The following is a 19,472-nucleotide window of genomic DNA, read 5'->3' as shown; positions in this document are numbered from 1 at the left end:
GCATATTGCCATATGTGTGCTTAAGGTGTCCTAGACAAGAAAGGGAATGTCCTGGACAAAGGAGATACTGGAATAATATCAGAAACAGTTTAAAACATCTCTTTTACTCTCTATAGCCAATAGACAATGATGGCATGACGGTTGAACACAAGAAACAACTTAAATATCAAATAACTTAAATCTTTCACTCTACCCCATTTTGTCAACAGCCACATCAGCGATGGAGTTGTGTTTTCATGACTAAATGAAGGTTTACGAGGTGGGAGGTTGTTAAGTAGCGCTCTGAGGGACAGCAGCATAGAGACGCGGTCGTCATGCTTCAGAGTCGTCTTCTCAGGGCAGGGTTGATATGTTTGTTTTCTCCTGGGTGATTGACAGGTTCAGAGGGTCAAGGTCCATCAGCCAATCAAGGCTCAGCAGTCTCTGTCTATGTCCCTCCCTCTCTTTCTCATCATCCAGAAGAGATTATGCGCGGTACTGTGACATTGCGCGGGTACGCTGTCAGGGCGCTCATCGAGACATCATCCGCACAAACTCTGTGAAGGAAGAGAACGTTTATTCCAGTTCAGTCCAGTTCATACTGCAAAAAAGACAGGCTAGAGGTTTTACTGTAAGGCTTATTTCAAGATTGCAATGAGTCTCATGGCCATTTTCGTTTTTGTTTTTGAGGACTGCATACCTTTTTTGCAAACCAAAACAACATACTTTATACTTATAGCACATGCATGAGTCTGGTCTCTTTTGAAAGATGACATTCTGAAGTTTATGATTCCAGAAAGAAAATTCACTTTTAGTGCTAACGTAATAGAGTAACATAGGTCTGAACTTGAGTTGTAAAAAAACGTGTTACTCAAGTTTTTCTGTAGTAGTTAGTAGTCCAGAGGTAGTATTTCCCCAGAAGGTGGTATGGCTTACAAATCCAGATGTAGCCTGAAGCCTTATGTAGTACATATCCAAATTTCATAAAGATCAGATCCATTCATAAATGAGTGATTAGGAGTGATTTTGGTAAACTGTGTACAAAGAAAAACTCAGTTTTCTTATAGACTTCAATTAATCCGGCTGTTTTGCTCTTCCTGTTTTCGCGTTTCTTCATGTTTTTTTTATTTTTATTTAGATCCCCATGTGGGGTATCATTGGAAAGCCACACTCATTGGTTACAACGATCCACAATTATTTTCGAGATCGGATCTAGATTGAACTACTGCAGCCTGAGTCGGGAGTGGTATTTTGCGCAATACCGTGTACTTTGCACAAGCCTCAAATACCGGCATGTAACTCGAGAACCGCTGAACAGATTTTGTCGCTATCGACAGGCAACAAATAAGCCTTCAATTCGATATATATATATATTGTATTACAAAATATGCACACCCGAGCCACTAGGGGTCGCCAAAGTGCCGGTTGCAAAAAATCCGAAAAACTTCCCATATGAGGGACGTTGCAGCTTAAGAGGATGATCTTACTGCACTAGCATACCTTTGCAAAAAATTATGATTGCTCATTAAACAAGAAAATTATCTTGAAACAAGAAACCTGTTGAGAGTGAATGTCCTAAAACTACTTGCATAATCATGAAACAAGAAAAAAGGGAATGCCACATTTTAAGAATCAGTGTTCTTCCTGTGTCCAAGGACAGCACAGTCAATATTTGTGAACACGCACCACTCTCTCCCAAAGCTAGAAATCTGAGAGAGAGAACCCTCAAATTTGACATCTTTGTTGAGTTCTCTCACTTAAGTGAGGTTTATATTATAATATTGCCACCAGGTCGGAGGCAGAATTTAAACCTACACAAAATATTTTATGGGCCCAGAAATGCAGTGTACAGGGACACAGGAGAACATTATGTGAATTCTTAAAATCGATGACATTCCCCTTTAAAATATCACACAGGAGCGCCTAGAGGGGCTGACTGTAGAAAACAGTACCCCGACGGCCCACGTGGGCAGGGGGGGGTGTTCGGCATGCCGTGCACAATGTCACCATCTCGTGGGGTCACAACCTTGCGGGGTCGGGGTCCCGGACCCTGACTCCGCCAGTAAACCGGCCTTGCCACGAACCCTGACCCCGCCAATCTATTAATCCCGCAGGGTTGGGGTTCAGAGAAAAGAATTTGACACAATTGGCAGACGTCATAAAACATGCAGGGCATATTCTCGGGGAGCCGGGGTCGAACCGGCATACCGGGGAGACAACCACCCCAAACAGAAAGGTTGCTCCCTTAACCCATTGAATCCGGGAAACACATCTGCGGGTATACACAGGCTATACAATGCAGTTTTAAGGTGTTTCAGGCCTAAAATGGGTTAACCCAGGCCGACAGGTAACAAGAGCAAGGCTCGACCTGTGCCTGGAGGACCGGGAACTACACAGGAGCACCTAGAGGGGGCTAATACCACGCACTCAGACCAACCCCCCCCCCCACCCGCCGAGGGAGGGGTGAAAAGAATGGAGAAAGGAAAACCTACTTAACAGTTTGCAGAAAGGGTACAATAGAGTACAGTTCAATGCACACAACTGTTAAGGGGATGTAGATCAAAGGAAGATGTTTGTCTTGTCCACATCGGGGTCCCCCACTTTCAACTCGTAGTGACACTTATGACACACAACATTCATGACATCAGCCCCTGTGGCGTCCGGGTTGAACAGAACATATCTGTGACCCGGCGGACATCGGGTTGAACTGATCCGGTCCGGCGCGACCAGGATGAGCCCCGTGCCCTTTCGCGCTGCCGCCCCTCTTCAAAGGAGAGGGGGAAAGGTACACGTTTCAATTAAAACCTCACAGGGAGCGCCACCAAGACGGTCTGAATACGCAAACGCACAGCTCCCGGTGGCCCACCTAACAGGCGTGAAAACCCCCCTGTCAACACTTGATCTGCCCCGTCATTTCCCCCCGGAGATGTACACGAGCCCTCGAACTGGCCTAGTGAGCTGGCGCTCGGCAGAGAAAAAAAAGTCCTTCCCGGCTGACCGTATGAAACGCCGTTCATGCCGTTGGACAGACCAGGGCGCGCTGGCCCCAAAAGGCTGTTTCAAATAAACACCTGAGAACACGCCCGGGCCAGACGCTGAAAACCGGTCCCGTAAGACCAAGCGCTTTATGTGCGGGCACATAAAACCTGAGAACGGTGGCGGGCGAATTCTGACAAGAAAGAGCCCCCACAACGTTTCTCCCCCCTGTCTGGGTAGAAACAGGAGGGAGCCGGTCCCCGAAAGGACCTGACACAGGGTTTATATACAGAGCCGCTCACATGAGAGGGGAAGATGCCAGGTTTATCCCGGAGAGACCTCCCAATTGACATTGTGAGTTGGGACCTGCCACTCAGACCTCAACTCACTGATATATCTCTCAAGCCAATAAGAAAACGCGAAAGCCTGCAACGTTTTCAATGGCCGCACAGGGTTTACACACAGAGCCTGAGGACTCATATGACTAGGGTTACAGAATAACCCTCTATATACCTCGTTTCAGGTGCACGTCCAAACATATTCGGGCGACATCACTGAAATATTGGGAGTAAGCACCACCCATTGCATCCCCCGTGGGACCGCAACGATGGCCTGCCTTGCCAACAGAGATTGAATCTCGTCGGCCAGGGCTGTCGCTGCCGCGGACTCTGATAATAGAGTCTGTTTCAGAACCCAAAAACGGAGGGCAAGGGCGTGCAAATTGCCACAAGAGCCCCGCTCTCAACGTTCCCTCCATCCACACCGACATGTGGTACTGCTGTAGCCACATGCGGTAAGAATCACAAAGCGGCCTCATAGCCAACTGGCGCTGGCCTGCTAAGAATCGTAGATAGGTAACCCGGTCCCTCCCGCTGTGCTTTGCGAGTCCCGTGGGGCGGGGTTCCTCCCGACTGCGCCAGCAAGGTATCTCGTGGGGTTGGGGTTTCGTACCCTGACTCAGCCAACGAGGCTGGGGTCGGGGCAATTGCATCCAAGGGGGGGGAGAGAATGGCGCGGTTTGAAACGGGGGGAGCAGCAGTCATTACCCCTGGTAAATGAGGCGGCTCCCCCGCTGAGCATTGTACCGTTTCAGCCAAGCGATTAGCCCGCTGGGGACGCTGCTCTACGGCTGGACATGCATAATGTGTGGTCTTCACTCTGTCTTGGGTGAAAAAACTCCCCACATACCGGCAGCACCAGTCCCGCGATGCCTACAAAGGGAAAAAACATACGCCCTACGGCTTCATCCCACAAGATAGACATTTGTCTACTTGACATGAATTCTTATAACTAGAATTACAGAATAACCCTCGTTATATCCCGTTTCAGGCGCATGTTCAAACATATTTGGGTGACATCGCTATATTTGGGTGACATTTGGGTGACATCGCTACACGTTTGTTCCAACCAAACAACGACCTGGGTGCCTGTGACGTTTTACAATGGCCGGGAACCCCAGCCCCCCCCCCCCCCTTCCCCATGACGAGCAGTGTACACAAATATTTGCCCTAAGGTCGGGGGAGCCGACCGAGTGGAATCCTACGTACCAGCGTGACGCTAATGAATCATCCCAAAATGAAGAAAGGCACGCTCGTTTTGAGCTGCGTCGTCCCCCTCCGTCGCCAGTATTATCCGGGATACAAACATCCCAAGGGGAGGATTTATCCTCACCCCCCCCAACCAGCCTCACGTAAAAACTAAACCATGTGTGAGGCGAAACAGAAAACGGCGCCGCTAGCCGTGCGCTGTTTACAATGAACAGACACATATAAGCGTGTGCACGCCTTATCGTCTTGAAAAACACCCAAAACACGCCAGCTAACCAGCTAACCACCAAACCGGAGCTAGGCGGCCGTGCCTGTTTAAAAGATTGATTGATTGATTGAAAACTTTATTAACAGATTGCAGAATGGGTACAATACAGTACAGCTCAATACACACAATTGTTAAGGGGATGCAGACCAGAGAAAGTCTTTCGTCTTGTTTACATCAGGGTCCCCCATTTTCAATTCATCAGGACATAATTATGACATACATGACATACAGATAGACAGTACTGCTACATCTATACATTTATGACATACCAGATTTGCAAATACAGTACTGTTTGTGATACAAAAAGAGTCCAGAAAAGAGAGTATATACATTTGACGTAAAAACTGTACATTGGAGGAGGTTGGGTGGGGTTGGGTGGGTGGGGTGGGGGGCACGTCCACTTATTAGAGCCTGGCTGTTAAGCGAAAAACTTGTCGCCCGTCATGTTTCTTTACCCTAGCAGGTAAGGTAACACACAGACAGGCTTTGGGGAGTAGGGCTGTCTTAAATACTTCAAAGCTTCGTTCGATGGGCATGGGATTCGAAATCTTTTTTATCCCCCCTCCCACCTGCAAAATCCTTGCGCCTCCAATGCAATGAACGAAGGTTGCAACATAATTATCTAATGTAATGTAATGTTGTTGGCTGTGTAACGGAGAGCAGCCGCCCAGGCAGCGCAGCTCCCGACTCATTATTAGTTTAATTAATTAATTAATCCAATCCATTCCACTTTATTTATAGAGCACATTTAAAGTGCTGTACAAGTCCCACAACATAATATTTTTTTTAGATGTAAAGAAATTAAAAAAAAAATATTGAATTATAATATATATATATATTTTTATCTTGAAGCTTCGAATTAAAATCGAATCTCGGCCCCGAAGCTTCGATTGCCATAAAAAGCTTCGAAGGTCAGCCCTATTGGGGAGAGGGGCAGCGCCCGTGGTTGTATGCTAACACAAGTAGCAAAACCACTGGCCGATTCAAGGTCTACGACTGTCGTAAAAAGGCGCGTTCCCATATGAATCCAGCAACTCTCCTCACAAGAGAAACGCTGCTCGCCAGCCCTTAGCTGTTCAACAGAAGGACAGCGAGCCCTCATAGGCAATATCCCAAAATACACAGTGAATAATCACACATCCGTTACATCAAAAAATTGCCCTCTTTCAGAGGGACTTTTATTTGAAAACGTAGTATTTTGAGGAGGGAGGGGAGAAGAACAGGAGGTTAACTAAAACAGGGGCATGAGCCAATCCACTTGGTAGGCGGGGGCTGCCCCGACGCTGCAAGAGCCTCGTCAGACCACCCGCTAGCCGCTTCACCACCGATGGTGGGAGCGAGCAGAGGCGGGGGGTTTGCACCTGCAACCGTGCGGCGCGCACCCAGCTCTGCATGGAGCTCACCACCTCACCATAAGCGTGGGATTAGAGAGCTGCGTGGCATATGGAGGAGGTCGTGACGGTAACCCCTGGCGTTTCCCAGGCGGTGGTGATGCCATTTTGACAAAAATAGTAACACAAGAACCTAAACTAAAATACACGAACTATCACTGCTGACGTGTGCCTGTAGCAAAAACACTTCCGTTGTGAAAGATTAGGGAAGAGCGGAAGTATGGTCACACCCCTCTCTTAAGTGCATGGGCGAGAGTGGGCGTGGCCGGACAGGTGCAGGTGCATTGTTCAAGTAGCCCTATGCTAAAGGGGATTTCCCATAGAGCAGAGCGGGAGCTATCTACGAAATATAACTATTTTATTGCACTGTAAAAAAAATATTTTATATGTCTGCACCTTATGTGCTAATTTTATGTCTATTCTATTCTACTATTTTATTGCACTGCACTATTGCACTATTTTATCTTACTCTTTTTATTATTGTCTATTTAAAACTGAATCGAACAATAAACAAGGTGGCCTGTTGGGATGTTAGATCCTAATGTGGAAAAACTGTGATTTTATATGTCTGCACTTTATGTGCTCATTCTATGCTTTTTTGTATTCTTTCTTCTGTTGTGAAGCACTTTGAGCTGCCGTTTCTGTATGAAAGGTGCTATACAAATAAAGTGTATTATTATTATTATTATTATATAATATACTGTCCTCCAGCTTCCCAGCTAGTGGAACGGGAGATGCTAACAGCGCTAACAAGTCGCTTCTCGGTTAACTGAAGTATGAATGCACTGCATTATAGCAGGTGTGAGGAAATATGACTGAAGCTGATGTCAGAATTCTGGGGCAAGCTGCCATTCGTGGAGGATCAGTCTGGGTGACTGTGTGTGTTGACAGGCAGATCTTTGGATTAAAGATGGCTGGGAGGTCTTGTTGAAAGCTTGAAAAGCTGCCACAGAAGAAATTTCACGACCCTTCTTTGTATCTCCTCCAGTCTCCATTTCTGTACATTTAGATTTTTAGCCATTCTATATGGCATATATAGAAGATGTGTTGAGATTGTTTATTGTAAAATTGGTTGAAACTAAATGCAGCCCTTATGTCATTTGAAATGAGAAAATTACATTTATTCAGAGTACTTCAATGTGAAGATTTCAATATATACAGTATATTGCACTGAATCATAACGTGAGTTAGACATTATGATGTTCCGGACCTTTGCTTGAGGACATTTTCTCTGAAATGAGCTCTTTGGATTTTAATTGAATACCCCTGTAATATGCAATGGAATTTAAGTAATTGAAGCGACCGGCATTCCATAGCAACCGTCTAACTACCTGAGCCCTGTTTAAAATGTGTCAGCGTTTCCCTTTAAGGAGAGCAGTGCTGCCTATGGCAGCTATTTTGGTCATGGTGGGTCTGCCAGGCGGTGTTGTTCTCCAGCTAATCTAGTAGTATGAGGAAGTGACATAAGCCTTTAATCTGACAGACGGACCAACTGGATGTCTCCTCTCTCTTCCTCTCCTCGCTGTCAGAACATTGGAATATTACACACACTCACATTGGGTGTTTGGACCACGCAGGCTCTGTGTGTGTGTGTGTGTGTGTGTGTGTGTGTGTGTGTGTGTGTGTGTGTGTGTGTGTGTGTGTGTGTGTGTGTGTGTGTGTGTGTGTGTGTGTGTGTGTGTGTGTGTGTGTGTGTGTGTGTCTGTATTTGTGTGTGCCAAAGAAAATGGTTAGTGAGATTGTGTTCAGGTTGTGCTCTAATAAGCAGCCAGTGTGATGGATACCTTATAGTATCTTTACGACCTTATACCATGTCGAGAGAGAGAGGGGTAAATACATAAGTAAGAAAGAGAGAAACTAGACACAATATGACCAGCAGGACACTGACTATTAGAACTGACATTTTATAATCTCTCAATCTTTTAGAGTCAAATACACACCAGGATGGTGTTAAATGTACTATTTTAGAGTCAAATACACACTAGGATGGTGTGAAATGTACTCTTAGAGTCAAATATACACTGTGATTTAAAGTAATTGCAGCAAGCTGGGGTTCATCCTTGCCTGGATCCAGCCCCTGAATCACTAATAATAATAATATCTTAAATTTATATAGTGCCTTTCAGGAGACCCAAGGCGCTTAACAGGAGGGGGCAGCTAAGGGAAAGGGATCAGGGAACAACGTAACAACAAAATCAAAAGGAAAGAAAAGAAAGAAAAGAAAGCTAGCCCACTAGCTTCTAGGGCTGCCTACTTCTGAAGAATTATTTTGTGATTCAGGGTTTGGTCCTGCTGTCTTGATTGGTGTCTTCTCTGGTTGGAATTCCAACAAATCAACTTGGCTGAGTCTACTAGTATAGTCTGTTGACCAGAGTAACACCTGAAATCACCCAGACTGGAATACCTTTCAAACTGAATAGTGAAATGAAACAGAATGTAATTCAGCAGGGTCCACCCACCTTCGAAGTCTACGTGTCCGTCTCCGTTCAGGTCGATGTCCCTTAGGATGTCCTCCAGGTCCCGGTGTCCAACCTGCCACAGAGACATAAGGGACGGGGCCAGGTGTAAACTCTTTCTGTAAAAGAATAAACTCATTTATGAAAGTAAGACCCACAAGTCAGCAAAGATCAATACATGTGGCAATGTGCATCTTCAAAGAGGCAGAACAGAAATCAGTCTGGTCTCAAAACCTTGACGGGTGTTTTTCAGGTGGAAAACCTTGCAAGCAAAGATAGAGAGTTCTTTCCTGCATTTTTTGAGACAAACCATAGTTATTGATTTGTGTTGCCTTGTGGAGCATGCTTCTTTAAATTGATTAATAAGATATTTTTCAGTGACAGGATGATTGACAGATGAATGATTGACAGATGAACAATTGACAGGCGGATGTTTGACAGGTGGATGATTGACATGTGGATGATTGACAGAAGAGCAATTGACAGATGAACAATTGACAGGCGGATGTTTGACAGGTGGATGATTGACATGTGGATGATTGACAGAAGAACAATTGACAGGTGGATAATTGACAGCTGTATTGACGGGTGGCTGAAGAGATGGCACTCTGACCTGCTGACCCAGAAGTTTCTTCATGGCCTCTCTTAGCTCTGCTGTACTGATCTGACCGTCGCCATTAGTGTCAAACTGGGAGAGAGAGAAAGAGAGAGAGAGAGAAAGCTTTAGCTGTACAGTTTATCTACTGTACCAGCCTCTACTAACCATCATTTGTAGGTTATTTTCTATCCTATATACTATATAGTATTAATACTATTAGTAGTATAGTATAGCATACTTTACCTTATACAATGCCATGCACATTTCTTGATTCTGATTGGCTGAAACAGTGGCTGAAACAGTGAAGTTGCCGGTTGTTATTTAGTATAACACACTCCACGTGACCCCAGATCCCTCCGACAACCGAATAACTTTTTTGTTTCTGTCTGAATCAATCCGCCATAGATAGAAAAATGGAAGTATATCAGCTTTTGAACGAATCCTCCAAAAAAGATAGTCAACTGGAATATGTTAATTCGTTACATACACATGGATTATGTAATTAATTTGTCATGACTCATTGTGAAACAAAATAAAAATCACAAAAAAAATTAAGAAATTATCAACGTTTTTTGTTTTTGTTTTTTGTTGTCAGATTTGATTGATTGATTGATTGAAAATGTTATTACCAGATTGCAGAATGGGTACAATACAGTACGGCACAATACACACAAATGTTAACACTTTGGATGCCACCAACGCTATAAGTCGTTAGTTCATGCCGCCAGTTGAGTGCCCGCCAACGACATATATAGTTTGTTTGCCGTATTTTTTTTTATTGGCGATTTGAATTCATATTTCATCAATCGAGCCTCGGGTTAGTGCTGCAGAGTCTCTCTGAGCTCAATTGGGAAGATACCGCCCCCTATCGTCTCTCCCTGTGTAACTGCACCCCATTACATTACACTGCTGAAGGGGGGGTGGTCAGTTTCCTCATTTTATTTTTCCCTCAAGGCATCTGAAGGATCGATTGTGCTCACCGGCCCGAAAAACACGTGGATTATGTATTTACAGGACTCAACACTGTAATCAATAAGCGTGATCGATATTTGGAATGGCGATCAGGAATTGGAATAATCTTTTTGGATAACATCTGATCTCAGGTAAGGAATCTATTTTACTTAGGTCTTAGGATAATCAGACCTGTTTTCACGGAGATATAAGCTTTTTCCCTATGCGTGTGTGTGTGTGGCTGTGGTCGCTGATGAGGAAATGAGAGAATATATTTTTCAGCCCGCCTCTATAGCGTGCATAAGTACACATATACTGTACTATCGATAATCTAGCGTTTATTTGAAAACGATTCATAAATAGGCCGAAAAATTACAACGTTTTTGTGTATTCTAGAATATTCCAGTAAATGCCTTTTATCACGGAATCTTTATATTTTCCTTGAAAACGAGGGCTTTTCAAAATGCTATAAAACGAAAATGAACCGATAAAAAAAACAATCCGTTTCGACAATGTTGACTGCAAACAAGTCCTTGATAAACGACAAACAGATTAGACACATAGCCATAATTTAAGAGAGAGAATATGCATTCACAACGCTATCATTGAAGTCGGTGGTGGCATTTAACAGGGTTTTACCATGTTCACCAGTGGTAATCAAAGTGTTAAGGGGATGCAGACCAGAGAAAGACTTTCGTCTTGTTTACATCAGGGTCCCCCATTTTCAATGCATCATAACATGACATACATGACATACAGATAGACAGTACTGCTACATCTATACATTTATGACATACCAGATTTACAAATACAGTACTGTTTGTGATACAATAATATTGAGAGTATATACATTTGATGAATAAACTGTTAATTGGAGGTTTGTAGGTAGGAGATTGGCAGGTGGGGTGGGGGGTATTTCGTATAACACACTCCATGTGACCCCAGAACCTCAATGTAAATAAACCATAATCACCCTACAAAAACAGTACTGTATTTGTAAATCTGGTATGTCATAAATGTATAAATGTAGCAGTACTGTCTATCTGGGTTTAACATGGTTTGTGGAGCTCCCTCTGGTGTCTACTAGTGGATCTACTATTGGATCTACTTTCTCTGTGGATGGTTTTGTGAATAAATCTCCATTATGCTTCAATTACTGTGTGTTTATTCTATAGCAATAAGGTTGGTTGAATTCGGCCATTGTATAAAAGACATTACACCACTTTAGGGCTGTCCCCGACTAAGGATTTGGATGGTCGACTATGATTGGCCAAATCTTTTTTTCTTTTTTTCTTTTTTACTTATTTTTACTTTTTCTCCCATTTTCTATTTTTCTCCCATCCCAATTTTCGTATATCATCCAATTCAACCCTCCCCTGTCTCGAACGCTGTTTCTTGCCTCCCACAAGCCGGCTGCAATGTGGACTAAGTCATACATAGCACGAGTCCCCTCCGATACTCGTTATAACAGCAGTCGCATCTTTTCACCTGCGCGGCGCGATCTTTCAGCGTCAGGGGTCTGCGCTTTGGAGGGGCGCCGCCCCCATCGCTTCCTGATTCTACTGCGCAGGCGCACCAACCGACCTGTAGGAGTCACTGTCCGCAACGCCGATCCCCACCCATCAGTTTCCCACCCCCTAATACTGCCAATGTGTATTAGTACGGACGACCAGCTAAACTGAAAGCAATGTGGAGCGCTGGGCTCGAACAGGCGAACCCAGCGTCTCCAGTATTCGTGGTGAGCGCCTTGCACCACGTTTAATTTTATATTTTTTTTAATATATTCTACTAAGAGGTTGGCCAGTCGACTACGGCTCCTTTCGACCGATTAGTCGACTAATCCAGGGGTTCCCAAACTTTTCAGGCCGCGACCCAAAAAAAACTGTGTCAGAGAGCCGCAACCCCCACTATTATAGGAGGTAAAAAAAATTATTTTCTTTTAAATATATACATTTTTATTTATTATTAAAAAAAATTTATAAATGGAAATGTATGGTTGAAACATGCAAACGTTCAAACGCACACACACTAATAAGCATTGGAGGCTTTTAACCAGGGCCGGACTGGGAAAATCATTCAGGCCAGGAAATATAGTGCAAAATATAGCCCCAGTCAGGCCACTTTTTAAGCAGGGGGTCTGGGGGTCCACCAGGATTTTTTTTGTTACAAAGACTTCATTTCCTGCATTCTGGTGCAGGAATTTTTTTATTTGTACCCTTTAAATGCCAGTGTTTGTGATGGCATCACAAATTATTGTTAAAAAACAGGCCAGCATAATGTATGATTAGCAACAACACAGATTTTTATGGATTTTCAGTTTTTTTGTAATTGATAAATACAATATTTTATTCAACTTCAGCCCTGATCATAACACCACATATTCATTTTATAATCCTAACCCTTAATGCCAGTGTGTGATGGCATATATTTGCAATATATCAAATGCAAAGTAGATTTTTCTGGGGGGGATTATTACAGGCTAGCATGTGTCAATGATTAGCAGTTTTTTGTAAGGGTCCCGCCTCCACCAATCACATGCGGCTCCCTTTGTGTGTGTCTGAGAGCAAGAGAGAGAGAGAGAGAGAGAGAGAGAGAGAGATAGTTCTCCAACTTGTGTGAGTTGCAGTGATCTCCTGGTTGTTCCCCACCTAGGTTATCTAACTATTGCGCTGGTGCAACTAGAAACACTGGCCTGGCCTGCTTTTTTTTTTTTTTTTTTTTTTTTCCTCCATTTTCCTCCGATTTTCTCCCATCCCAATGTTAGTCGTATGCCAATTCCCAGTCCCTTTCTGGTCGCTGCGCACTTACCCCCCACAGTCAGATCATCTGGGAGAGTGGAGGCTACCACGTGCTTCCTCCGACACACGTCCAGCCAATCACCGCTTCTTTTTCACCTGGCAGCGCGGATTCTCATCGAGAGGGCGTAGCGTGTGGGAGGACCACACTATCCCCCTCGAGTCCTATCCGCGCTTAGCAGGCGCCCCGACCGAACTGTAGGAGTCGCTGTTTACAACGACCCGGACCCACCCCGCCAGCTTCTCCCACCCTCTAATACAGCCAATTGTATTAGTGCAGACGGCCAGCCAAGCTGGTGACAACCCCGGAGCTGTGAGCTGGATTCGAACAGGCGAATCCAGCTCACAGCTCCGGGGCTGGTGACGAACGCAATCTCCGCTCGGCCACCTAACCGCCCTCCGGCCTGGCCTGCTTCTAAGTTCAGTGGCCTGACTGTATAAAAAAAAAAAAAAAAAAAAAAAATGGAATTTTTTATTTTTATAATTTTTTTAAAATCATCTGGCGCCCCCCCCCCCCCCCCCCCCCGACTTTGGGAACCCCTGGACTAATCGACTAATAGGGGTCAGCCCTACACCACTTGTAGTCGTGTGTTATAGGAATTAGATCTGCGCGTCGGGCCTAACAACCACCCCTAGACATGATCTAATTCATATAACACACTCCTGCACGTGATGTAATGCTTAATTACTTAATGTTTCGCCCCTTGCCCCCACCTCTCCATTCTCCTCACCTTTTTGTGGGAGTATTCTCTCTGCATTCTATCATGGAATTCTAGAACTCCATAGCTTTCAATAGCCAGTAGCCATTGTTAAATATGAATTAGAACGCTCAGGTTCATCTTGCATGTGAGATCAAAAGGGACATCTGAGAAGGTTAAACTCACACAACCCACAAAGTGTCTTTCTTCCCACTTAAAGGAACACGGCAACATTATGGGAAATGTTACAGGCTTCTCCAGAGTCAGACAGAAGATAGATACCAATTTCCTCTCTGTGTGTTCAGTAGAAAGCTATCCGGCTGCTAACTAGCTTACTTTACTGCTACATTTGCCAAACTTATTTTCGTTGTACTGTACTTGTGCTGAATAATGACAATACATTTTAATTAGTGCTGTCAATAGATAAAAAAAATAATTAACTAATTAATCTCACAATTTTCTGTAATTAATCTAAATTTATCTAGATTAAAAATAGCATTTTTCTACTTAAGACCGAAGCTTGTAACAGATATTTACTTGAGTAAAATCAAGGAATTAATGTAAAATCAACACAAAGAAAGTATATTTAGATTCAAAGACTATTTGATTAGCTTTCTTTTAATACAGTTTCTCTCTGTGAAATACAAATGTTCAACAAAACCATCAACATTGACTCAGCTAGACCTCTTTCTTATATCCGCCGCGCTAAGATTGAAGATTTTTCACTCCATAGATTAATCTAGATTAATTTATTTTAATGCTTTAATGCCTAATTTTAATATAATCTAATCTAATCTAATCTTAGCACAAATAAATGGAAGCGGATATGGACCAGTCAGCTACCAAAAACACCTCTGTTGGAATGGTCCATATCCACTTCGATTAATTTGTGCTAAACTAGGCTAGGAAATACGATAGCGGTATGTATACACAACAGTCCATTTCAAGACTCTATACATCTCTATGGTCTATCACCCATCTTCACAGAACAACCATCAGAGGACAGTCCCTCCTCCTCACCTCTTTAAAGGCGTCTCTCAGCTCCTTCACTCCGATCATATCTGCTGTTTCAGCCAACAGTTTGGGCCCCATCAGCTCCACGAAGTCCTCGAAGTCCACATGTCCTCCGACTACAGGAGACAGACAGGAGAAGGGATGACAGATAGACATCAGAATCCATTAACAGGACGTGTGGTGGAGAGTTGACCCCCAAAGAAAAAGAGAGCGAGATAGAGGGAGAGGGGGAGAGAGGGAGAGAGAAAGAGAGGGAGAGGGGGGAGAGAGAGAGGGAGAGAGAAAGAGAGGGAGACAGTTCACTTCGTATCTATCTGTGAAGCGGAGACCTCTGAACATTTAGCGCAAGGCTGTTTTCATTTGTGAAGTGTTGGTGTTGGTGGACCTTTGACTGGGATTAGGGGTGTGGTAAAGGTCAGAGGTGACAGGTGGATCACAAGTTGCAATCCCTGTACTGTCATACATGTATAGTAAAAAGACAATTCTATCCATTTCTCTATGCTAGCCAACAATTCTCCCCAATGTAAACAAGCCAGGAATTAATTGCGTGATGAGAGACCCCAAAACACCACCACGGTAAGTCAAAATTACTTCATAAACCATTTTCGTCTTTGTTATTTCTCAATATGTCTGTTTAGACCCAAGGGAGAGCTAGCTTGCATAGCCTGGGTCTGACATGCCAGGCGAAGTATACCACTGTGATTATCCTTAATCCTCCCATTGTGTTTTAAGTTATGGATGTGTATTAACTAAATGGCGCCAGCGTTTGATCATTGATCATTTTAGCGATGTTTGCAGACCCATCGTGTGTTCTGAATTATAGCTATGGAGACAATAGTATGGCTCATTTTACAGGCATTGTTTATAGTCCATTACTAGCTAATCAGTTCATTTCTACACACTGTAGTTTGTTACACGCTACACTCTAAACATCGCCCCATTTCCAAAATAATCCAGTCTTTTTTCATAGATCGCGAGAAATGACGAGTTTTATGCAATAAGCCCAAATCGTTCTGGTCGATCGCCTGAAGCCACAAATACTCCCAAATCAAGGGTATATACCATGTACATATGTGCCTTCACAAAATCATCAAAAGCTTGGTTTAGGTCCGGTAACATACGACACTGTGATCGTTACAGAAACTTTTGGTAAAATAGACATAGAATGTACCTTACCTTAGCCAGTAGGTACTCCGAAAAGATTAATTCCAATGATCCCATCGGCGATCGCGATTACTCGTTTATATGTAATTACTCGTATACGGGGAAACTATAGGTTTTGAGGCGAGGAGATCTCCTAGCGATTGCTCTGCAAGAGCTCCTCCCCCTCAGAGCAAGTCAGGAAAGAAAGGGAGCAGGAGAGAGACAGTTTAGTTCAGACAATCAGAGTTAAAAAGGTAGGCGATACTGCCACCTGGTGAGATTCGATCGTCATTGCAATTCCAACGTGGGCAGATGAATCAGAGACACCTAGAGCAGCGGTTCTCAACAGGGGTCTCCGTGTGCCGCGGAGAGCTGCCAGGGGTGCCGCGAGATGCCTGGCAATGTTTCTTTAAAAATATAGAATGACAACAGTCTTATTTTGAAAATCCTATAGCGGGTCTCATTTCTGCCCACGCGCAGCTCCAGCTATAATAACTAGGCTCCGACAGCTAGCAACATTCAGGTCATTATGATACTCTTATTTTGAAAATCCGTGGTGTCGTGACTCATATCCGCTCTACAGCACACAGCCAATAAGGATGCATCTCCACACAGAGCAGGCTGAGCAGTAGCGTCTCTCAGCTCAGCAGCCTGAGCAGTAGCGTCTGAAACAGTGAACACGCACATTGAAACAGAGCAAGGATAGTGTTTTCGCGACCCAAAACAAATCCCTGCTGTTTTATTCCGTAACGGGTCAAATGCATATAACATGCTTTGCAATCCTTGTCATTCCTTTATGACCACGTCGTGTTTAAGAACGGAATTAATGTCCCATTAGCATAAGCTAACAACAAGCTCTTGGCTGCATCCTATGCTGCAATGTCTACTCCTACACTAACGTGTTGGGGCTCACTCTTGACCAGGAATTTGAGCTATTGAGCAAATCTAACCATGCCTATAATGACTAGTTAAATGTACTGCCATTTCGGTTTTATTTTCTACCTGGGAGCATGACTTAACTAATGGTATTTGACAGTCAAATCACCTCCTGCTGAATAGTATTATTCTGAATTTATGTCGTTGTCCCATAAAGAGTAATTATGTGGAGAAAAGTTTAGCTTCTACAATAATTACCTTGTTTGACTCCTGTTCCTCTGGCCCCCCACAGCCAAATTAGTGTTTTAACTTTACTACTTTACAAGTATGGTCTTGTCAATATTCCAATGTACAGTTTTGCGTGTACAGTTGTACAGTGTCCCCACCCACCCCTTCTACCCAACCCCCCCCCCACCCACCCAACCACCTCCAATGTACAGTACCCCCCCCCCCCCCCCCCCACCTACCCAACCACCTCCAATGTACAGTTTCTACGTCAAATGTATATACTTTCTTTCTGGACTCTTTTCGTATCACAAACAGTACTGTATTTGCAAATCTGGTATGTCATAAATGTATAGATGTAGCAGTACTGTCTATCTGTATGTCATATATGTTACGATGAATTGAAAATGGGGGACCCTGATGTAAACAAGATGAAAGTCTTTCTCTGGTCTGCATCCCCTTAACAATTGTATGTATTGAGCTGTACTGTACCCATTCTGCAATCTGTTAATAAAGTTTTCAATCAATAAATCAATCAAGCTAAAGCCCTGTTCAGAGCGACAGAGACTGGGAAGGAGGGGGGGGGGGCATTCTCCCTCTGTGTGTGTGCGTTTGAAAAGATATGATGAAGTCAGACGACTATATTATATTGATAGTAAATGTACTGAGGGTGGACAGACAGATGATGTTGATATTTAAACATAAAAAATACAATACATAATAAATGTATCCATGATCATCATGCAACATAAAACAATTGCAGGAACGGTTTGGGAGAGGAAGGTGTTTTAGGTTGCGTGTTCCAAAAAATTTACTTAAAGTTTAAAGCTCAATATATCAAAACGTGGCACTATAGTGAACAGGAGGTCTATTTGTATTAAAAACAAAAAGACGTATGTAGGGGTGCCCTGGAATATTTTATTGGACACAGGGGTGCCTTGGCAGCAGAAAGGTTGAGAACCCCTGAACTAGAGGGCTCCGGCTGACCGTATATAACGGGATCAAAGGAAAAGATCAAAGGACCAAAGCCAGATAAATCTCTGGTTTATGGCGCTCAAATTGCATGTCTCCAGATGGCAGAATTCAGTACTGTCTCTACAAAATCTCCAGTTTAATCATCTTCCCTTTATTCATTTGCTTAGATATTTTGTACATCTCAAGAAGGTGCTGAATGAGCTCAGTTGCAATTTTTCATGTCTGGTCATTTTTATTTTTAGCATGGTGTTATTCACCGTCAAAGATGAAAAAAGATAATCATTTTTTATTTTTTATATTCCCCTTTGGTTCATCACAATTTACTCAAGCCTAGTAACAGACACAATATGTCTGACACTGGGAATACATTCCCTGAGATCAATAGATATCCCTAGATACCAACAGCATGCAAATGGACCATGTAGAAGTGGAGCAATCTTCCATTTACTTAGGTATGTATTTTTAGGCGGATTTTCAGAAAATAGGGCTCAGGCTTAAGAGATGAATGCTCTCAAAGCTAGTTGTTAAAGGAATATACTCTGTTACCATGGTGATGAGGACACGGCTATGATTGGTTGTCACAGGAAGGACGAAGGAGAGGGCAAAATAATAGAAAAGACTTACGCACATAAATACTCCCCATACACACACACACACACACACACACACACACACACACACACACACACACACACACACACACACACACACACACACACACACACACACACACACACACACACACACACACACACACACACACACACACACAAACAATCACACACACACACACACACAGACGATTACTGACGGTTCATGTTGATTTGCTGGCTCAGTTCGATCAGCTCCATCTCGGTGGGCATGTATCCCATGGTCCTCATGCAGTTCCCCAGGTCTTTACAGCCAATGAAACCATCCTTATCCTTATCAAACTCCTTAAATGCTTCCCGCAGCTCTGAAAAGATAGAAGGGATGAATGAACCAAGATAAGATATACAAATATATGGTACGTGTGGGAGGAGGGGTGTGGTTCAGGAGAGACTCACCGGAGAAGCAGTGGGGGAGGGTTAATTAGCACAGGTGTAGCGGGACTGTGTGATTAATCTCTCTCTTTTTTACAGCGAGACTGGGACTGCAGCCCAGACACACACACACACACACACACACACACACACACACACACACACACACACACACACACACACACACACACACACACACACACACACACACACACACACACACACACACAAACAATCACACACACACACAGACGATTACTGACGGTTCATGTTGATTTGCTGGCTCAGTTCGATCAGCACACATGTGTGTTTGAATAAAGGCCAGCTCACCTGGCGTTCATCAGCGGACTGTCTCTGACCATGTCCACACCTACACAGATATGTCTAAATATCACTGTCCTATTTAATTTTTCACTCCTCCATTTGAAAATAAATTCCTGTCCACACCAGCTGTGTTTTAGATGCAACAACGCAAAAACATAACAGGCTGCAGGGAGCTCTCCATGGTCCACAAATAACAAAATATCCATACAGTATATGGGTGTACAGAGGCATGTC

General features: G+C 43.6%; 1 protein-coding gene across 2 annotated transcripts in view; it reads right to left on the bottom strand.

The window, feature by feature from the left end:
* Nucleotides 1-420: 420 nt before the first annotated feature.
* cabp1b (calcium binding protein 1b) overlaps nucleotides 421-19,472 on the bottom strand; it is a gene marked incomplete at its 5' end in the record, with an annotated part of 90,675 nt that continues 71,623 nt past the window's right edge. For both annotated transcript variants that reach the window (XM_084325459.1, XM_084325460.1), the window contains 5 exons: nucleotides 421-536; nucleotides 8,621-8,693; nucleotides 9,231-9,305; nucleotides 14,680-14,789; nucleotides 18,704-18,847. In XM_084325459.1, coding sequence (XP_084181585.1) covers nucleotides 511-536; nucleotides 8,621-8,693; nucleotides 9,231-9,305; nucleotides 14,680-14,789; nucleotides 18,704-18,847 — 428 coding nt within the window. In that variant the 3' untranslated portion in view covers nucleotides 421-510. The remainder of the gene's footprint in view (nucleotides 537-8,620; nucleotides 8,694-9,230; nucleotides 9,306-14,679; nucleotides 14,790-18,703; nucleotides 18,848-19,472) is intronic.

This window comes from Notolepis coatsorum (assembly GCF_963971535.1).
Source record: "Notolepis coatsorum genome assembly, chromosome: 11".
Lineage (NCBI taxonomy): Eukaryota > Metazoa > Chordata > Actinopteri > Aulopiformes > Paralepididae > Notolepis > Notolepis coatsorum.
This window is presented reverse-complemented; position numbering and strand designations above follow the sequence as displayed.